General features: G+C 40.9%; 1 protein-coding gene across 2 annotated transcripts in view; it reads left to right on the top strand.

Annotated features, from left to right (window-relative positions):
* The window catches only part of dock1 (dedicator of cytokinesis 1), a 172,129-nt gene that overhangs the window by 139,515 nt on the left and 14,111 nt on the right, over positions 1-18,503 (top strand). For both annotated transcript variants that reach the window (XM_070851297.1, XM_070851296.1), the window contains exons 38-46: positions 1,915-2,034; positions 3,332-3,421; positions 3,731-3,835; positions 8,610-8,751; positions 9,314-9,395; positions 11,320-11,404; positions 12,803-12,889; positions 14,654-14,830; positions 16,282-16,365. In XM_070851297.1, the coding sequence (XP_070707398.1) occupies positions 1,915-2,034; positions 3,332-3,421; positions 3,731-3,835; positions 8,610-8,751; positions 9,314-9,395; positions 11,320-11,404; positions 12,803-12,889; positions 14,654-14,830; positions 16,282-16,365 (972 nt within the window). The remainder of the gene's footprint in view (positions 1-1,914; positions 2,035-3,331; positions 3,422-3,730; positions 3,836-8,609; positions 8,752-9,313; positions 9,396-11,319; positions 11,405-12,802; positions 12,890-14,653; positions 14,831-16,281; positions 16,366-18,503) is intronic.

The following is an 18,503-nucleotide window of genomic DNA, read 5'->3' as shown; positions in this document are numbered from 1 at the left end:
TAAGAGGGCAGACTTGCTGAGCAGCATCTTGTTCACCTTGCATAGTCGATGCAAATCATGGCTAGTATCTGATCTTTCCCTTTGATTTCCTGAAAAGAAGCGAAGACATAGTTACAGAAAACTGAGGTGCTTAAAGATACCAGTGTACTTTTACCGTCCTTTTTGTCAGTGGGAAAGTACCAATCCTCCACAGTTTCTACGACACTTTTAGTGCAATTATATCTCCGTTTAATATATATAGAAATATTTATCAGCTATCAAGAAATGTTTTATTTTAAGATCATTTTTGTTCTTGTGGATCTACTCTAGGCCTTGAGGGTTTTTATCTCAAATCCCAAAAATACGCCGCATCCAGTCCTCACACCAAGAGCTCCAGTGTCTATTTCCAATCGGGGTTTGGTATACCCTGAATTTGGGGTTGTTCCTGTCTGCCTTTCATCCAAAATGGTTGCACCCAACAACTCATCTGTATTTGCATAAATAGCTGGCTGCTTCAGCCTTTGTACAGGTCCCAACAGGGGAGAGCAGGCTGTGACTGAATCACATTTTCCTCGCTGAACAGTCACAGTAGCATTTGCAGGAGTTGTTTTTGTTATGATTATTTTAATTCAGCTCATCTCCCAGCAGCTGGGGCAATCCTGATCATAGCACACCTTCCAAGAGGGATTTACCATTATTATTGTTTTGTATTATTATATTGTGAAAATTGGTTAATGTTGCCCCAGCAGAGTCTGGATAAATAATTTCTTCTGCCATAGACTGTCTTTGAAGTCACTGTCCTTCTTTTGTATGCGCACACAGGCTTGAATGAGGATGAATGATGGATACATTATTCCATATCCACTAGCAGTTACAGAGTAAAACTGGCCCCTGTTGTAATAATTAATCCTCTTGTAGAGTACCTGGAGCAGTATAATAATGGTTGATGACTATACAGCACTTTATGTATTGTCGAAGATGTATCAGCACTTTAGTTCTGTCGATGCAGGGTCACCGGCCATCCATGAATAAGCAGAGATTCTTTTTACCATGTAAATGCTGCAGTCCAGCTGTAAAGGAATCAATAACCTGATCCAAAGCCTCCAGGCATCCCTCTTCATGCCACAGCAACAATGTGCAGAGCAATTACTTTTTCACCCATCTGCAGCGCAGGGGATGCAAATTCCTTGGCTTTGCTATTCAAATGTAGCCCTCACACAAAACTTGGTCAGATTTTCACACAGATCTCAACTCTTCAGGTCACTCACAACACCACAGAATCCCAATTACAGCTGGCTGCTAATGAATCAGTCCTGGCACGACACATAGGATTATACTTCCTCAGCACAGAGGCCAATCAGATTGCCCATCTCTCCGTTAGCCAAGCTCCCCTAGTCTGTCAAAAACCTCATTATTCTCAATGTTGGCTGAAGAAAAGGCATGATAGAGTACACAGTCAGCACAAAAAGATACCCCTGCAGTCTTTTTTTTTTGCATCACTCTTCCTTGTCTGCCATTGTATAGAAATAAAAGCAGAATTTCTAATGAATAAGATTACACTGCAACATGACTCAATTGTATCTGATGTTTGTTAACACCAGCATATGTTATGCATCTCTGCTCCCTTAGCTCCACCTCACTGGACTGGCTTCCAGTGGGCCATCCTACTGGTGCACTAGTTTGGCTTGTGGGGGGAGTGTTGCACTGATGCTCGCTCTGAGCCATTCAATATGTATTGACGCCTGTTTCATTGCCCATGTCTCAAGTTTCCATCTTGCCCTGCCAGAGTGCAGGGCAGCTTTAAAAAGAATTACACATCAATTTCACCCATTTGCATTGGCTATAACTCAGTGATTGATTTCTTGTCACCTGTTCCCATCCTGCTCTGTATTGTATTGCACAGTGTTGACCCCAATGCTAACTTGTCCTCTGTAGTGGTCAGACGAGCCATGTGCAGCCCACCTGACACAGAGAGACGGCTACCAGGCCTGCACTCAAGGACAGCTTAAAGATCAGCTCTACCAGCAGATTATCAATTACTTCGACAAGGGCAAGGTAAGAGACACACACATTGTGGCGCGCGCACACACAGGAGAGTGGTCATAATCGTGATAAATCCTGGACTCTGAGGATGCTATTTTTAGAGGCTGTCATTTCTGTTAAATACCTCCTCTGGCATGAGAAGGCAGGTTTTTAGGAAGAGCCACTGAATGGAAGTTTTATATTCCTTTTCTACAGAACAGGGATTGAAAATAATCCTCTTTTTTTTATTTAGCTGATGCTCCTATGGACGAAGGCGCGTTACAGACCACACAAGCATTAATGCATCTCTTTTGTGTTGTCCCCTACTTTTCACAAAACCGTCTCTCCTGCTCTTCTCTCCCACTGTTCTTCTTTCTCCTTTTCCCTCATAACACTTCAATGATATACTCAAATGCCATCTCTGTATGATGCCAACCTGTTATGACGTGAAGAGCAGGCACCTCTTACACATGCCTCAGATTGAGAAAATGTTCTAGTTGCATAAGACCTGGTTAATGTGCCATTCTTCTACGTTCTTCATATTTTATTCCAGAGGAGAGAAATGCTTTTTCAGCCTGTAAACTAAGCCTGGAGTCGGTCTGCAAGACCGCAGCCAGGGCTTCTCAGAGATGATGTCCCAAGGCTTTGCATGTGTTGGGGTGAAGCCGCCACTCTTGGTTCTCTAGCCAACTGTCACTCAGCAGGATTTGGCCAAGGAGACAACAAACTGAAAGAGCCTTGGCTAAACATACACACACAAACACACCAGAGTGATCAGGAAGTGTTACAGTGGCTGTAAGAGTACACCAATACTCCAGAGAGGGCGGTATCAACTGAGGACAGTTCCTAAGAGTGTCATCTGAGTCATCCAGAAAGCAGTCCCAGATGGTGTTGCCACCACCGCTTTCACTGATGGCAGGCTGATCTGAGTAGCAGTCTGGACTCCAGCCTGGCCCAGATCAGTTCAGCCCAATCTAGTCTGTCAGGAAGCCACTTAGAAGCCTTTCAACATGTTCGAGTGGCCCCCTTCTATCTGTGACACCACTCCACTGGATTGGTCTCAGGGAGAAATGCATCACTATGATACATTTGCTTTATCCAAAGGGATAGTATCTGAATTTTAGTGTTTTAGACCAAATAGAAAGACATTAAGGAATATTGACTTACTAAGAAGAGTTCACATTTAGTTATTTTCAAAAAGGCCTATATTCGATACCATTGCTTTGGAAAGATGATCCGTTTTATTCATCTGGCTGAAAAAAGAATCTTTTATCTCAGCTTGAATCTTGATGATTAATTTACAAACTGTCTCTGTTTATGTTCCCAATAGATGTGGGAGGAGGCAATCATTTTGGGAAAGGAACTGGCTGAACAGTACGAGAATGAAATGTTTGACTTTGAGCAGCTTAGCGCGTCCTTGGTGAGTAATTTATTTATTTATTTTCTTTAATGCCATAAATGGAGTCATTTCATTATATGGAAATGCAAATGACTTGAGTTTTTGTGATGTGATTACTTTTTTTTATTTAACCAGGAGAAAGCCTCATTGCGATTAAAGTCGCTTTTTTCGAGTTAGGTGGCAACAACATAAATGAGATGTCACAAGATCAGAGTGAAACAAAAATGCGCTTGAAAAATTTGAAAACAAAATCACCAATAATGACCAAAGAAAAGCAGAACTGTAAATGTTTTCCATTACGCTGAAGCACACCCTTGTATCTCCTAACAGCGGAAGCAAGCCCAGTTCTATGAGAACATAGTGAAGGTCATCCGGCCCAAACCAGACTACTTTGCTGTAGGCTATTACGGCATGGGGTTCCCCTCCTTCCTACGCGTGAGTACTCGCTTCAAACATACATCTCCTGCAACTCTTACAGCTCATGGCTGATAGCACAGCGTGGGTGAGCCACTTGTCAAAGCAGATGATCAATAGGTTTACCGGTGCTTGCTTAGTTCTCAGCTTCAGCCATCAATACATATGTGTTTCACACACCTCGCTCCCACAGGTTTTGGTTGTTTTGGCGGAACTCACTTGTGCAGCATCCCACCTGGTCTGGTTTTCACTTACTTACTCATAGAAAACAAACTGTGAATCATAGCATCTGCTCCATGTGCAGGTTATAGAATCATCTGCTGGACAGACGCCCTTCGGTGTGGGAAAGTGGGTCTCTTGAAAAAAGGAGGGCTAGAGAGCTGTGAATTAAAAGCAACCTCTCTCTCAACCTCTCCCTCCTAGCCGAGCCGCTCTCATTCATGGTTTATCTCTCCCAGCTCCTCTAGCCTTTCTCCTTTCTATGAATCTAATATCTGCCTGTTTTTAGCTTGTAATGTATCAGTCACTCTGGCTGCTGGTCTGTTGGTCAATCCTTAAAATTCCCCCAAAATCGGACATTGCAGGACATAGCTATAAAAACAGTTGGGACCAGACGAATGACCACAAGCAACAACCCAATCTTCTCTGTCAAGTCAAAAGGCCGATCACGCTGCAAACACTGCCTTTAATTCTATCACATAAACTTCAGCTGAACACTCTTTTCTCCACGCTGTGAGCGTGGTCTGCATCACAAGTTGTCCCCTCACTGCCTGCACGACAAACCCGCGCACCCACTACAATGTGAAAGGAAGTGATATGGTCACCTTGTAAATTGCTTTTGGTCGCTGCCGAGTCATGGCTTATAATCCCAAAACATTCAGGTCTATACTTGTTAAGGTAGTCGGAGCTTTCCTCCAAATGTTCTTACAAGTGGTAGCACCACAAAGTGGAATCCAGCCTAATTTCTAAAATGATCACCATTTGTTGTTCATTGATCATCATTAATATGAAGACTTGATGAAACCTAATAAGCATTCCCAAGTGTATTCATAGCACCAACAAGCATACTTGGCCGCTAAACCTGAACTGATCTCTATTTCCCCTCTAAATGTCCTGGCTGGCTGCCAGTGACAATCTGATAACAGCTTATCACAAATTTAGTATGTGTTTAACAGGCGTTTGATATCTCTTCACTGGCCTTATTCAGTGTCTGAGGTGCTATTGTGTGCATATCAGATCTCTTTTGCTCTCTGTCTGTGAAGGGTGTTTAGTTCTGTCCGTATCTCAGTTTTTACTAAAACAGTAAAAGAAATTAATGGAGGAATTTCTCTGTGATGCTTTGACAAATAGGGTTTAATGTAAAGTTAGAGCTTTTTTCCCCTTCCTATATCTAAGAAGAAAAATGAACATTGCTATAATGAAAGAATGTTTGCTTTTAATACATTCCCATTTACAGCTGTTTTTAGGCTGTCATCTGGCGTGCTACTGAAGGTGTTGTTTTCACGTCTAGGGCAAATTGGAGCCGTTTTTAATCACCAAGCAACACATCAAGTGGCCCAAAAGTCCTTACGGAATAACATATTGTGAAAGTCCAGCTTCAAGAATAGTGATCTCCTGATTATACCCTTTTCTATTATGAAGACATTTCACAAGAGTCTTTTGCCACTCTGCGATCTCCATGTGTCCGTACTAAACCCTTTCATACGGCAGGGCAGAAACTCCATTACAGACAGGGCAAGCTGCACTGGCCTAATCTAACTTGCTATTTGAGGACAGCTTGGAGTTCTTTTTTTTTTTTATCTCCTTTTCATTCTTTTTGAGGCGACTTGACCTTACCTGAAATAACCAGGGCCAAGTGTATGCCAGGTTGCCTTTGTCAGTTGGAATCTGCACTTAATTCACCCGTTTATTGTTTTGTCCTTTTGAATCATGGCGTTCCTCCTGCTACAGTGGATACAACATAGTGTACAAGCTGGTATTGAATACTCCGACCAGCAAATAGTAGCCTCTTTTGCAACCCAGTTTCCCCTAATTATCTTCCAGCAGCATTTAGAAGCTTAGTAAGTGTTATAGAATGAATACAGCCAAACAGATCTAAAGTATTTTGCCCCAATAGAGACATTAGAGGATTACGGCCCTTAAATTGTCCTGCTACAGTATAAGGGCTCTTATTTTGAACGCCCTCTTGATATTTTTCTTAATTATGCTGAAAGATTTCTGTGTGAGTACATAGGGAAGTATTTATGTATCGGTTAGTTATTAAGATGAATATAGTTCGGAGAGGTTTTGTTTCACACCCAACAATGCTGTTTGTTGCAGTATGCCAGTGTCCTCCGGGAATACTCGATTATGTGAGAAAATCAATACTCTGATAAAGGCGTTTTGTACCCACCCCCCTTAAGAATTGATTTTATGCAAGAGTGCTTAATAAAGCTTCTTATGATTTATTAGTTGTTAAGGTGGTTAGACACTAGGGTACTTGCTAATTGTAAAATGCTCTAGATTGTGTCATTTGTTTAGATCTTTAGACACAACTAAGCAGTTGGTGTCAGTGTTTTCATGTAGTTCTGTGTAAAAACCCAGTGGTTTTTGATTGTCTCCATTGGTGGGTAGAGTCTGTTTCTGAAATTCTTTTGTAACTAGCAAAACAAACATTGGAAAGACGGGCATAGAATTTTTATCTTAAGTCATCATTTCAACCTTGAAAGTCACAACATCTTGTCAAGATGCTTTGAAGCATGACTGCAAGCTTCTGTTGTATTTGTTTGCTCTGTTCTTTTAGCTTTTAGACATTAAAAGGTATTGTCAGTATTTCAAAGACCGATTTCCTCTACAATTGTTTCCCTCAGTTTACACCCAGTTGGCGTACTTCTCCTCCTTCCTTCTCTTCCTATCAATCCCAAACTTTACTTAATCCCTGTATTGAGTTTCCTGTGAGCGCTCAGCTTAAAGAGCAGTTGAGGGTGTGTGAAAGTTGGTTTGAAATATGTATCCTAACACACCACATTCTGAGACACTCGGGTATGAGCTGTCATGTTCTATCATTCAAAATGTTCCTCAGACAGACCCCTGAGCACACTCAGGGAGATGAAGGAATGTTCCTGGCTCATACATTTTTAGGAGCACTCTATGCACTTTTCTCATAGAACTTATTTTTGTATTGGAATAAAACAAGAAGGTCGTTTTTATCAGTCTCTGTGTCTGTTAAACCGTATCTGATTCTGCAGAAGATTCGAAGGAAGCCGCCATATGTTTAGCAGTTTTGCCAAAAAATAAACTGGGAAACTATCATTGCCAAGAGAGTAAAATATTGATACTTAATTGGCTTTCCTGTTGTCCCCTACATGTTACAAATCTTCCAGTCTTGCTACAAGCATATCCAAGGAGCTTAAATCCTTCCCATATGCTTCATTTGAACTTGATAACATTGCAGCTATACAAACTGTTGCTGCTCCGTCTTTTGACTGTATGAAATTGCCCTTTTTAACCACCAACCAAGAAAGAAAAGGCAATTTTAGCATGAATAATTTTCTCAATGACAGAGATTTTCTCTGCCAGAACTGGCCAGTGTAGGTTTGAGGGTAATGAAAATGAGGATAGTGACACTGAGATGACTGTATACACGATCGGAATGCTCAACAACACAATGGGAATCTGCTGTCTTATGAATAAGCATACGATACACAATGATGGAAAAAGATGAGATGTCCTTGGTTAGGTTTGAATGATTTAGAGAAAATATAGAAAGCAAATCTCGCAGTTGTTCGCCATCTGAAAATTGCAGCTTTGTATTGTCAGGCAGATTTAGGAGCTTCTCTTGCTGTTGGAAGGGGTGACTGTGGGAATCAATGTGCTTTTGTCAACTTATCTGTCAAAGCAGATTTAAAAATGGCCCCAGGCATATTACATGGCTGCAATTCATTTAATTAATTGGGGAATTGAGATGTGTGCCGTGCATGAGCATAGAACTTGCCATGTGTAAGCTATTGTGTAATGATGGTCTATGAAACAAAGAAGGAAATGTAAAAACGGCTAGGTTATTCTTCCTAAGTAAGATCCTGACTTTCAAGCCCGACTAATGTCCATGTTAAGCTAATGAATGAAGCCAATAAATCATAGATTGCCCTGAGGGAACCTTGGTGGTTTCAAGAAGAGATCAAGCCACCAGGATGTGAAGTCGGTGTGAGGAGTGCCCTTCCTCAGCTGCCACGATGTCGCCACACTGATTTGAAATTGGCAAGATGTCTGAGCCATTACAGTGGTTTGAAGGCGACTTCATCAGTAGCTGTAGTTTGCAGCAGCCGTTTATGAAAGAGCCCCTGGCAACATGGTAGTAGCCATTTGCAATCTGTCAGTTCGGTAAAACAGAATTCCTCCCCAAGCAAGCCCACTCTGAACCCAGCTGGATTCGACTAATCACGGAAACGGTGCCAAGAACTTTCTGTCACCCTTATTTCCAAGTATTTAATATGGAGATTATGATAATGTATTTTAACCCACAGTACCAGGCAAAGTAGATTTACAAATCAAAGCCATCCTCATCCATGTAGCTTTCTTTTAATATTGCAGTTTTGTCATTGTCCCATGCCTGTCCTTATAGCCATCATTGAATGAATTTTAGCTACCGGATGCAATCTTCTTGTGAAATGGTCTATGAAATGATGCAGTATTCTGTCAATACTGCCATTTTCATAAAACAGAGACAGTGTCCACAAATTATCACCTGCTTGCATGATTGTGTGTCTGCCTTCATCTACATGTCCAAGGTCTCACTGCTGTCTTTATTGTCCTTCAGAACAAAATGTTCATCTACCGTGGGAAGGAGTATGAGCGCAGAGAGGATTTCGAAGCACGTCTTCTCACACAGTTTCCCAACGCAGAGAAGATGAAGACGACCACACCGCCCAGCGAGGACACAAAGTGTTCTTCCGGACAATGTATCCTCCATCACTTTTGCCTTTTTAGCTTCTGTTCGAGTTAACATTCAATCGTTCAGGTTGTTTTTCATCATTTATTTTGGTGCAGATGCCATATTGAATGCTTCCAGTCTACAAAATGAGAGGCGATGGGTTTTTTATACTGAATACAATAAAGAAAATGATGATGCATGCTTGCAGAGTAAATTAAATGATGGGAGACATGGTTTAAAATCAAGATTAATATTAGTATCATTAATGATACATAAATTAGGCAGTCAACATATGTAAAATCTCATATAAAATATGAGTTCATGTCAAATTGAATCTGCCTCTCACTGATATGTGTTGCACCAAAGAAAATAAGCCTCAGTTACTTATTTTGTTAATTTTTAACTACAGTTTGCTAAAATTCATTTGTTTGGATAATAGAATTGTGTTAAACAGTAAGACAATAAGATTGTATTTTATAATTTGATAATTTGATGTTGATTAACAATAATAGTGACTCATCACCAATTAATTTAATTTCATTCATTAGAGTTCAACAGTTTCATTTGTTTCCTTGATGTTTCTGCTGAAGACATCCAGTGTTTCACTGTGAAACCCATCCTAGACCTGCCTGCCAAGTTCCAAAACAAGCCCGTCTCTGAACAAATAGTGAGGTAAGCAGGATATCCCCGCTCCTCATTTCTTTACAATTACAGAGTATGTTACTCAAAGTCACACAGCGTGCATTTCAATCCAGCAAGCCCAATTTACTTTCCCCAGTCACTCAAAAACAATTTAGAAGGCTCGTGATGACATGCGTAAGTGCATTAGCATTTTTCAGAGTGTGATGTGTTAAAGGACCACTGTGGTGCAAGTGATTAAATCTTGATGTAAATGTGTGTCTGTGTAGAACAAACAGCAGTTGACCTTCTTGTCGTTTTCGTGGTTATTAACTTTCACCAGCCATCTGCTATTAGTCACCGTGCCAAGTACAACATTTTTTCTCTAACATCATTAATACCTTTGTGTCGCGCAGTGGGGCCACAGCAAACAGTGGGCCCCAACACTCCCACTTGTTTGCCCAGTCTGTACAGCAGCCATCACCCACCGTGTCACTCAGCTGTGCAAATTCACTTTGATATGCCACCCAACGCATCAATGGACATAATTAAAAGAAGACATTTACTTGGAAAACCTTTAGCCAAATATACCTGCGCACTGATCTTATCGCAAGCCTGCACTGTCGGTCACATCCCTGTGCAGCAGCCTGTTGGCTTGTTTGCTAACTGTGTCTGATTGGAATATGTAACTGTGTTAATAGCCTAGATTAGACAGCCGTGTTTAGAGAGTGATAGAAGACTGTTCCACACCAACTGTCTCTCTGCCCGTCTCTCTTTCTCTGCCAGGCTCTGACTGTGCCTTTCCCAGTTGTCTCCCTCTGTCCCTACCTCTCTGTTTTCTCTCATTTGTTCGTTCATTTTGTGCAAAGCACCAACGGTGCATAGCAATGAGAATGAGCTGTTTGAGCCAAAGGGTCACAAGCAGCAGGCAGCGCACACCCCCTTCTGACCTTGCTTTGTCCAGACCATGCCACTGCATCATCTCCAGCCCGCCAGCTAATGACATGTAAAAGGCTTAATTGGGGTAGCGCAGCTGATTTAAAGCTGCTTTATTAATCTGTTTATTAGATCAGAAGCTCAGAGGCTCTGTTTTTTAGGTTAATGCAAGGCGTTCTTGGCTAATTTGGGAACAGGTCTCGCCATGTTCATTAAATGTTGTGTTCCCCTTTGTGACAAAATACAGAGGGGAACATCTGGTATGGTAAGACCTGAGCGCAGTTTCTCTGTGTTGTGTTAATGTCACAAAAGCTTTGTGTGGTCTGACAGTCCAAAGTAGTCTGACAGTCCTTAGTAGAAAAAAATGTGTAGCAAAGTTGTAGCATCCCATCTGCACACACTTATTGCTGCCACTACGAACCTAAAAGAGCAGTGGTTTTGGAACAGCTCTGATTTCTTTCATATTTTATTCATAACTGTTTGCTAATAAAAGCAAACCATGCTCTTCAAACCATATGGCATTGTTTTAGGAATGGGAAATGCAATATGCTGTATGTGGATAATAGATCTGTAATCGTCTCTCCAGGAGAGTGTGAATGGATTTCTGTTGGCAACAGCGACAGATAGAAAGCATCTATGTGGGGGGGCATGTATGTGCCCAGACGGCTGCTCCCACAGCCACTATGCAAAACTGTCATTTTCTTAGTGTGAGAAGTCTATTAACCTGTTTGGCAAAGTTCATCCCTGCTAGTCATGTGCCTTTATCACATGTGCTGCAGCCTCTCTTCATGTCTGATATGTCCTGCTAACTTTAGGGACTGCCAGTGACATGAGCGACCCAAAAGTCAATTTATTTACCATGTAGATGAGGCCGTGCCTTAGACAAAGTCAACATGCTAAATGCCACAGTTCCTGGCAGCGTTACCATGAAGGGGGTCTGTCCTGTGTTTGACCTGAAGCAAAGCAATCAACCTTTGAATCAAGCTGTAGATTGCCCATAACAGTTTTAATTTACTCAGGTGCTGATTTTCTCCCTCCCCAGCTTCTACACAGTAAATGAAGTCCATAAATTCCAGTATTCCAGGCCAGTGAGGAAAGGAGAGAAGGACCCTGACAACGAGTTTTCGGTAATTGCTGTCTCTATTTTTTTCCCCTATAGCTTGTCGATTTTATTCTTTTTCCAATGGTTCTATGTTTTTTGTTTATGTTTTTTGTTAATTTTAGAAAATCATACTCTTTGAAATGGAACAACTGCTTAAGCTAAGTTGACTTTCTAAAAGTGACATGGAGGCTATTTGATAGTAAACTATAATATAGTTTCTACAGGGCATGCAAATATGCATTTTCCTGGCCCAACAGTAGGTTTTAAAAATAGGTACCAGGTTGCATCCAGCCTCCTACCTTGTTGACAAAATATTTCCTGTGTATTTATATCCCATGTTTTAGTTTTTGACAAATGATACCTACAATAGGTAAACAAATGTTACATAACAACAGCAGCACCACATTTTTGTCTGTTTTGATCAGGTTTCTGCTTTTTTGTCTCGGTATCTTTACCGCTGTTTTGTAATTTATTATGGGATGCTGCTGGATTATTGTTTAAGGTTTATGCTCTATACATATTTTTAGTTTTTTTTCCAGCAGAGTAAATCAATAGCAGAGCAGAATTCTCATTTACATAGGCAGAAGATTTTACACCAAGGAAGAGGGATACAGAGGATTTATTTTATTTTTATTTTTAAACACAGCAGAAAGGGGGTTGCCAACAAGAAGAGCCAGACTAAATAAAAATGTTGACTGCGATCCAAATCTGGTTGCCTGGTGCAACTATTACTGTCGAGTCCTGATTTTTAGTAAATCGAATGAATTATGTTTTGAGCACACTTAATGTCTTAAGGTTTAAAATGACAAAGGCAATAAATTGAAACCATTCACATTTTCCTCTGTCTGTTTACTGAGAGCCGGATGATGTATATAACTCATTTCAGACTTACTCTATTATGCTGACAAACCAATGGGAGTCTTTCCATCCTGACAGAGAGGTGATAGATGCCAACTGCGAGACATATTGTATCTTTCAAACCTATTAAACGTGTCAACATACACATATCTTATTCTGTAATTTGCCATCTCTCCAGCATGAGCAGTTTGCTGTAAAGCTTATAGCGTTTTTTCTTTTCTCCCGGCTTAAATGTTGCAAGAGAAATCATTATTTGCTGTGGTGTAAGTTTTTATTCTGAAGATTTAAAGTCATTGTTTGAACTCCGTTATGTATCAAAGGAGCTGCTGTTTGGGCAGGGAGGTAGTAGACACCTCATTTCCATCAGCCCACCCTCAGTAGGCTTTAAATTGAAGAACCGTTACATTATCTTACTCTCAGTCAAGCCACAGCGGTCTCAAACCTTGTTGCAATGTGGTTTGGCACAAAAACAACAGCAAATTCATTTGTTTAAATTGCCTTGTCATTTCTGCACTGTTCCTTTTTCAGAATTCTGATTTTTGTGCCCTTGTCATTTTGTCAACAGAACATGTGGATTGAGAGGACCACATACTCAACTGCATACAAACTTCCTGGCATCCTCCGCTGGTTTGAAGTCAAGTCAGTGTCCACAGTGAGTATGAGAGGCCTGTGTGCCAGGCAGGCCTCCTAATCAGATGAGGATCTGCAGCCTTGCTCAGAGGCAATCGATATGATTTGTCCACTTAAGCTGTATAGACAGCAGTGCGGACGCAGGCGCACCACTCCCCGGACTAACGACAGGGCACGTTCTCCCTCTGCCAGAGGGCCCACATTGATTCACCAAACACTCCTTATAGCCTGTTTCCACTGAAAATAGCTACACAGCACAAATACAACTAGAGGACAGTTTAGAACTCAAGTCACTGTTGATTTTTTTTCTGTAATAGAATTACCTGGATTGCTGTATTGAATACCCACTGATAAGAGGATGGTCTGACTGCAACAAATGACTTTAGTGTTTATTGTAGCACTTGGAATGGGCACACATTTTCCCACTGAAACTGTATTAAAATTTAATTCCTTTAGCTCTATTGTTTTGACTAATTAAAATTCTGGTCCAGTGTCCTCATTTTGGGCTGAGATGTTTACTGTTGGTACAGGGAGTGTGGAGAAATGAATACGGTAATATAAGTTGGAGCAAAAGAGCAGGTTACAGTATCACTTAGAGCCAAGACACCCGCCTCATCTTTTTAATGTCTCATTAGTTTGTCCCAAAACAAATGCACTACTTAGCGTAATTAGCGCGGGTAAGTATTCCGCAATCAATTACTCTTTATATGTCGCTTTGATTAGTCACTTTCACGTCTGTGTTGGTGAAAGCTTTAGAAAGGAGCACTTGTGCTCCTCTTCACAGAGGTTATGTTTAGCCATGGTGTTCATTACAGCTCGCTCACTCTGCATTCATAGCCGTCAAATAGCACCACGTGACATGCACATTCCAGGGAGCTTGGGCATTTAGCTCACCATAATCCGTGGAGAGATCCTTCTAGTTTCTACATATTTAGCACAATCATTTCACTACAAACATTTAAGCCCTCTCCCTAACTCACGAGTCCATGCAGCGAAGTGTTCCTCTCCATTGCCACACTAATTCAAAGCGGAGGCCTCCTCCTTCAGGCTGGGTTGGAACATACTGTCAGGAGCAGCTTGCCCTCCAGATGAGCCAAGGAGAGGCCAGGTCCCCGAGGTCATACTCTCTATTTAAAGCTTAATGACTGGGCTGAGATTCGCCAAGCTAAAGCCATTCATCTGACAATGCTTTTTATCATGCTGGCTTGAGACTAACCAGCACAGATTGGAGATTTGTCTCCCTGGCACAACATCTTTATTTTTTTGGCTGGGGTCTAAATCTGACATTTACTCAACAATCCACTCATGTTTCTTCTAAATTCTTGCTAGCAAGCTGGAAGGAGGTGATGTTTTTTCATCCAAAGTAATGAGATTGCCCCCACGTGGAGTTGTATGGGTTGAGTTGGTATTTGCTTGCACACAGTAGTGGAATTAATGACAGTATTTTATTCATCTCCTCTCAGAATTGCCAATCATATTTTGTTGACATGGAATTGAATTTCCTCTGTACAAACACACTATACATCTTCACCTGACAGTTGCAGGTTCATGTATGAGCACAGTGAAAAATGATTCATTGCTTCGCTACCCTACATGATTTATGTGTGTAGTTAAAGGCTCCTAAGCCTATTCTCTAATAGCCTATGCCTAGTCGGTGAACGCAAATTTTATTGTTGATTGTTGGGATCACAGAGACAGTAGTGATTTATGTGTGTGTATGTATACTGAAATAGGTGAATAAGTACTGAAAATATCTGATGATACCTTCACTTGCTGTGCTGCACAGGAGGAGATCAGTCCACTTGAGAATGCCATGGAAACGATGCAGCTGACCAATGAGAAGATCAGCAGCATGGTGCAGAGGCATCTCAACGATCCCAACCTTCCCATCAATCCCCTCTCCATGTTGCTGAATGGGATTGTGGACCCAGCCGTCATGGGAGGGTTTGCCAACTATGAGAAGGTGAGAGAACATGAAACATGTTCTGGACTTTCTGTGTCCCTATACTGTCTCAGCCTGTATACCTTTATGTCCACATCTCCGTTTTTATCTTCACTTTACTTGAATAGAGTTGCTTGGCATTTTGGGAAATGTGCTTTTTAGCTAGATGAGAAGATCAGTACCACTCTTATGTCCGTCCACTAAGTATGAAGCTATAGCCAGAAGGTGGTTAGCTTGGCAGAAAGACTGGAAGCAGGAGGAAACAGCTAACCTGCTCCTCCAAAGCTCATTACACCTTAAATAACTTCCTTGAGTCACGTTGTCGCTGTGAGGTTACCAGGCAATCAGCAGAGACTTCAGGAAAAGTCACTGCACTCAGCCAAGAAATAATCCAGTACATAACACCCTGTATCACACTGTAACACACATATTTTTACACCTTGCTTGTTGTAAAGATGAAGCACACAAGACAGAACATGCTAACTAGTGAGCTTAAGAGGTGATGATATTCAAATATCGTTACCTTTGGACAGAGCCAGGCTAGCTGTTCCCCCATTTACATTCTTTATGCTAAGCTAACCGCCTGCTGCTCCTGTTCCATATCTAGCATACAGACATGTGAATGGTAATCTCATCTAGATCTCAGAAAGAAAGCAAATAAGCACATTTCCTTGTGATGTTGAACCATCACTTTGTCAAGAGAACACATTTTAGATTCCCGAAAAAGAAACTGAGAATTGCTTGTGGTAGATAATTTTACATGTAACTTTCATTTGCATATTAAAGCCAATAAGGTAATAATACACTTTGCAACATATCAAATTCTATTCAAAACTAATTCAGGGGAATCTTTTTTTTTTTTTTTTCTTTTGCTCAGGTGACTACTCACTCACATATTGTTTGCCTCTGTTCTGTTCTGTTCTTATTCGTTGTGACCTGAGCCTTTTTTCTTTAAAAGGCTCAACTCAATCTTCCTCGTATCCTGTCCCTCATCACGTTTCTAGGGGTCTCCCTGGTTTGTGAGCTGCACACCTTATTCACCATATCATGATAGACTCATGTGGAAGGGGAAACTCTTTTTACCTTGTGTTGGATGATAAAAAAAAAAAATGATAGCCTGTTGGTTTCCCAGCACAAATCATGACCTAGAATAGATTCATATTGGTCTTGTGAAACGGTGCAGCATGAGTTAGAGGAGAAGTGATGTGAATTCTTTGCCCCCAGGTCACTCCTTCATCTTACTGAAATGGTGCAGGTGGTGGAGGAGAGACGGATGTCTTGACTAAATGTTTCTGATCCCAATGCTTTCCCCCTTGACTCATCAGTTTTTCCTTCCCCATTTCCCCTTTTTTGATATCACAAACGTGTCCACATTTCAGATTATTTCTTCTTTCATCCATTCCACCTACTTCTCCTTTTCCTCCCTGCATACAAACATACTTACTCCAGTATTTCTTCTGCCTTTTCTTTAGGCCTTCTTCAATGAGAAGTACATCCAGGAACACCCAGAGGACCTTGAGAAGATAGACAAACTGAAGGACCTTATTGCCTGGCAGGTGAGACTAAAGTTTGGAATGTAATCTGCGTATATATGACCTGCATTGATCGGGGTAAAGCATTAATCTGTCAGAGTTCAAGGAAAGGTGTTACAATCTGCTTATCACAAATAACATGCTAGTCTACTGTAAAATATAACATACTTTATGATATCACATGGTATTTCTTTTTCCATGGCACATGTGTAGAGCTACATAGCCTACAGTCAGGAGGCAAAATACTGAGCATTACTACATAGTATGACGGAGCATGACAAGCATGAAAATGTGAATTCATGCCACTTGGCCTTACAGCATAATCGAGCTCTCTTAATTTGCATGGATTTGCTTTGGGCCATTCATGTAGCCTTTCAGGTACTGAAAATTTAGTGGCCTTATATGTAAGTTATATATAGTATAGTTAGAATTACTCAAGATAAGGTTAAGTCAAATAATGGAATCGGCATTCAATATGGGCCCTATAGACAGCAGGCAGTGTGTGTGCATCTGAAAGTCCCTCATACACACAGTGGAGAGTTTGAATGCTGGTGGATGCTTGTTTTGCTCTGAATGTTATGGCATTCATATCTGAAATGTTGTCACCTTACTAAAGCACTGCTGCAAAAAAAAAAAAAGTCACTCTGAAAGGTTGCAGCTGAAAATATATTATCGTTTGAAGAACTTGTGAGTGCTCTGCCAAGAGTGTCCAGTGACAGTAACTGAAGTGAGCAGGGGAGAAGTGTGTTAAAGAGTTCAGTGGAGATAATAGCGAGGGAGAGTGCTGAAGAAAACATTCTGAAGTTAGGGAGGATGCTCCACTGCATGAAGAGACAGCGAGAGATCAGCATTGTCGGTTTTGCGAGCTCTGCACCGTCACTGAGCCTGAAAGAAGTGCACACGCAGCAGACAAGAAATGCACATACATACACATTGTTGGAATACATCACAAAATGTGCTGCTCAACAACTCACAATGAAACTAAGCAAATCTTTAGCTCATTTGTGGCTCTTTATTTACTCCTGGCTGTCTTTGTTTTCTAGAGTAATAACAAAAACTTCTGCACTTTAAGTTTTTCTGTTTTGGTTAGCCTTTTTTATTACTCTCTCACTTAACTCTTAAGCTCCGAACTAAGGGTCACTTTAATACTCACAAATTCATGGTTTCCTGCCCTATTGTTCACCCAGGAATTGAGCAAAGATACAAGAAGTTTCTCTGTCTGCTTCGTATTTCTCGGTGCAAGGAAAAAAGAATTTAATTGACTTTACAATTGTTGTTCCTCTCCGTTGTTGTAAAATAGGTCAACTTTGTGCTCTGCATCACTGGTGGAGCTCCTCCGAATCTGAAAAGTTAGACTCTTTTGTGTTTGCGAAACCTCTTGTCTTCATAAGGCACAATGATTCACACAGGAATATACCAGTCTTATTGGTTGGATGTCATTATGTTGACTTAAAAATAAGACCGTTTTTATAATTACCATTTTCCCATATTAGTTGTTATTCTAGTTTTTCCATGTTAATCTTTGGAAGACATGGGGAAATGTAGGATATCACTGACTGAAATAGAGGTTGACAAAGCAGGTGAGGTTAACTAAAAATAACGTTGTCGCTACTTCATTACTCCTGGAAAGAAGTGAATATCACAAATACATTATTTCTGACAAGGTTGGAGTATGCAACTTCATTTTACCTTTAAGACCTATCAGTTATTTTTATATCCATCTCGGAGCAAAGGCACTGAACAATAATGTTTGTAAGACTACCTTTGATTTAAAACTTTGTGCTGGTTCTAGTATGGTGCTCAGATGTGAAAGTGCCAAATCCATTTCAGCATCAATTTGAGATTTGAGCTTCACTAAAATAGTCTTAGAAATCATACTGCAATTTTCAGATGATCTTCCGCCCACAATCCGCAGTACTAATTAGCAGGATCTCTGCTGTATACCCCAGCCATTCCAGTGTGAGATAAAAGAGTGGCTGTACCTTGGCAGTTGTGTCACGTTATAAATGTCGTTCATATCATGCTAACTGAGTGTTTGAAATCACGTTGGTATGTATCAACCATAAGACAGGAAAAACATGATTGAAGTTGTCTGGTGTGATCATCACAGCGACGTGTCATGGATAAAGCAGAAATATGTTTGCAGAGCCCACGCCAAACAT

This window comes from Pempheris klunzingeri, chromosome 20 (assembly GCF_042242105.1).
Source record: "Pempheris klunzingeri isolate RE-2024b chromosome 20, fPemKlu1.hap1, whole genome shotgun sequence".
Lineage (NCBI taxonomy): Eukaryota > Metazoa > Chordata > Actinopteri > Acropomatiformes > Pempheridae > Pempheris > Pempheris klunzingeri.
This window is presented reverse-complemented; position numbering and strand designations above follow the sequence as displayed.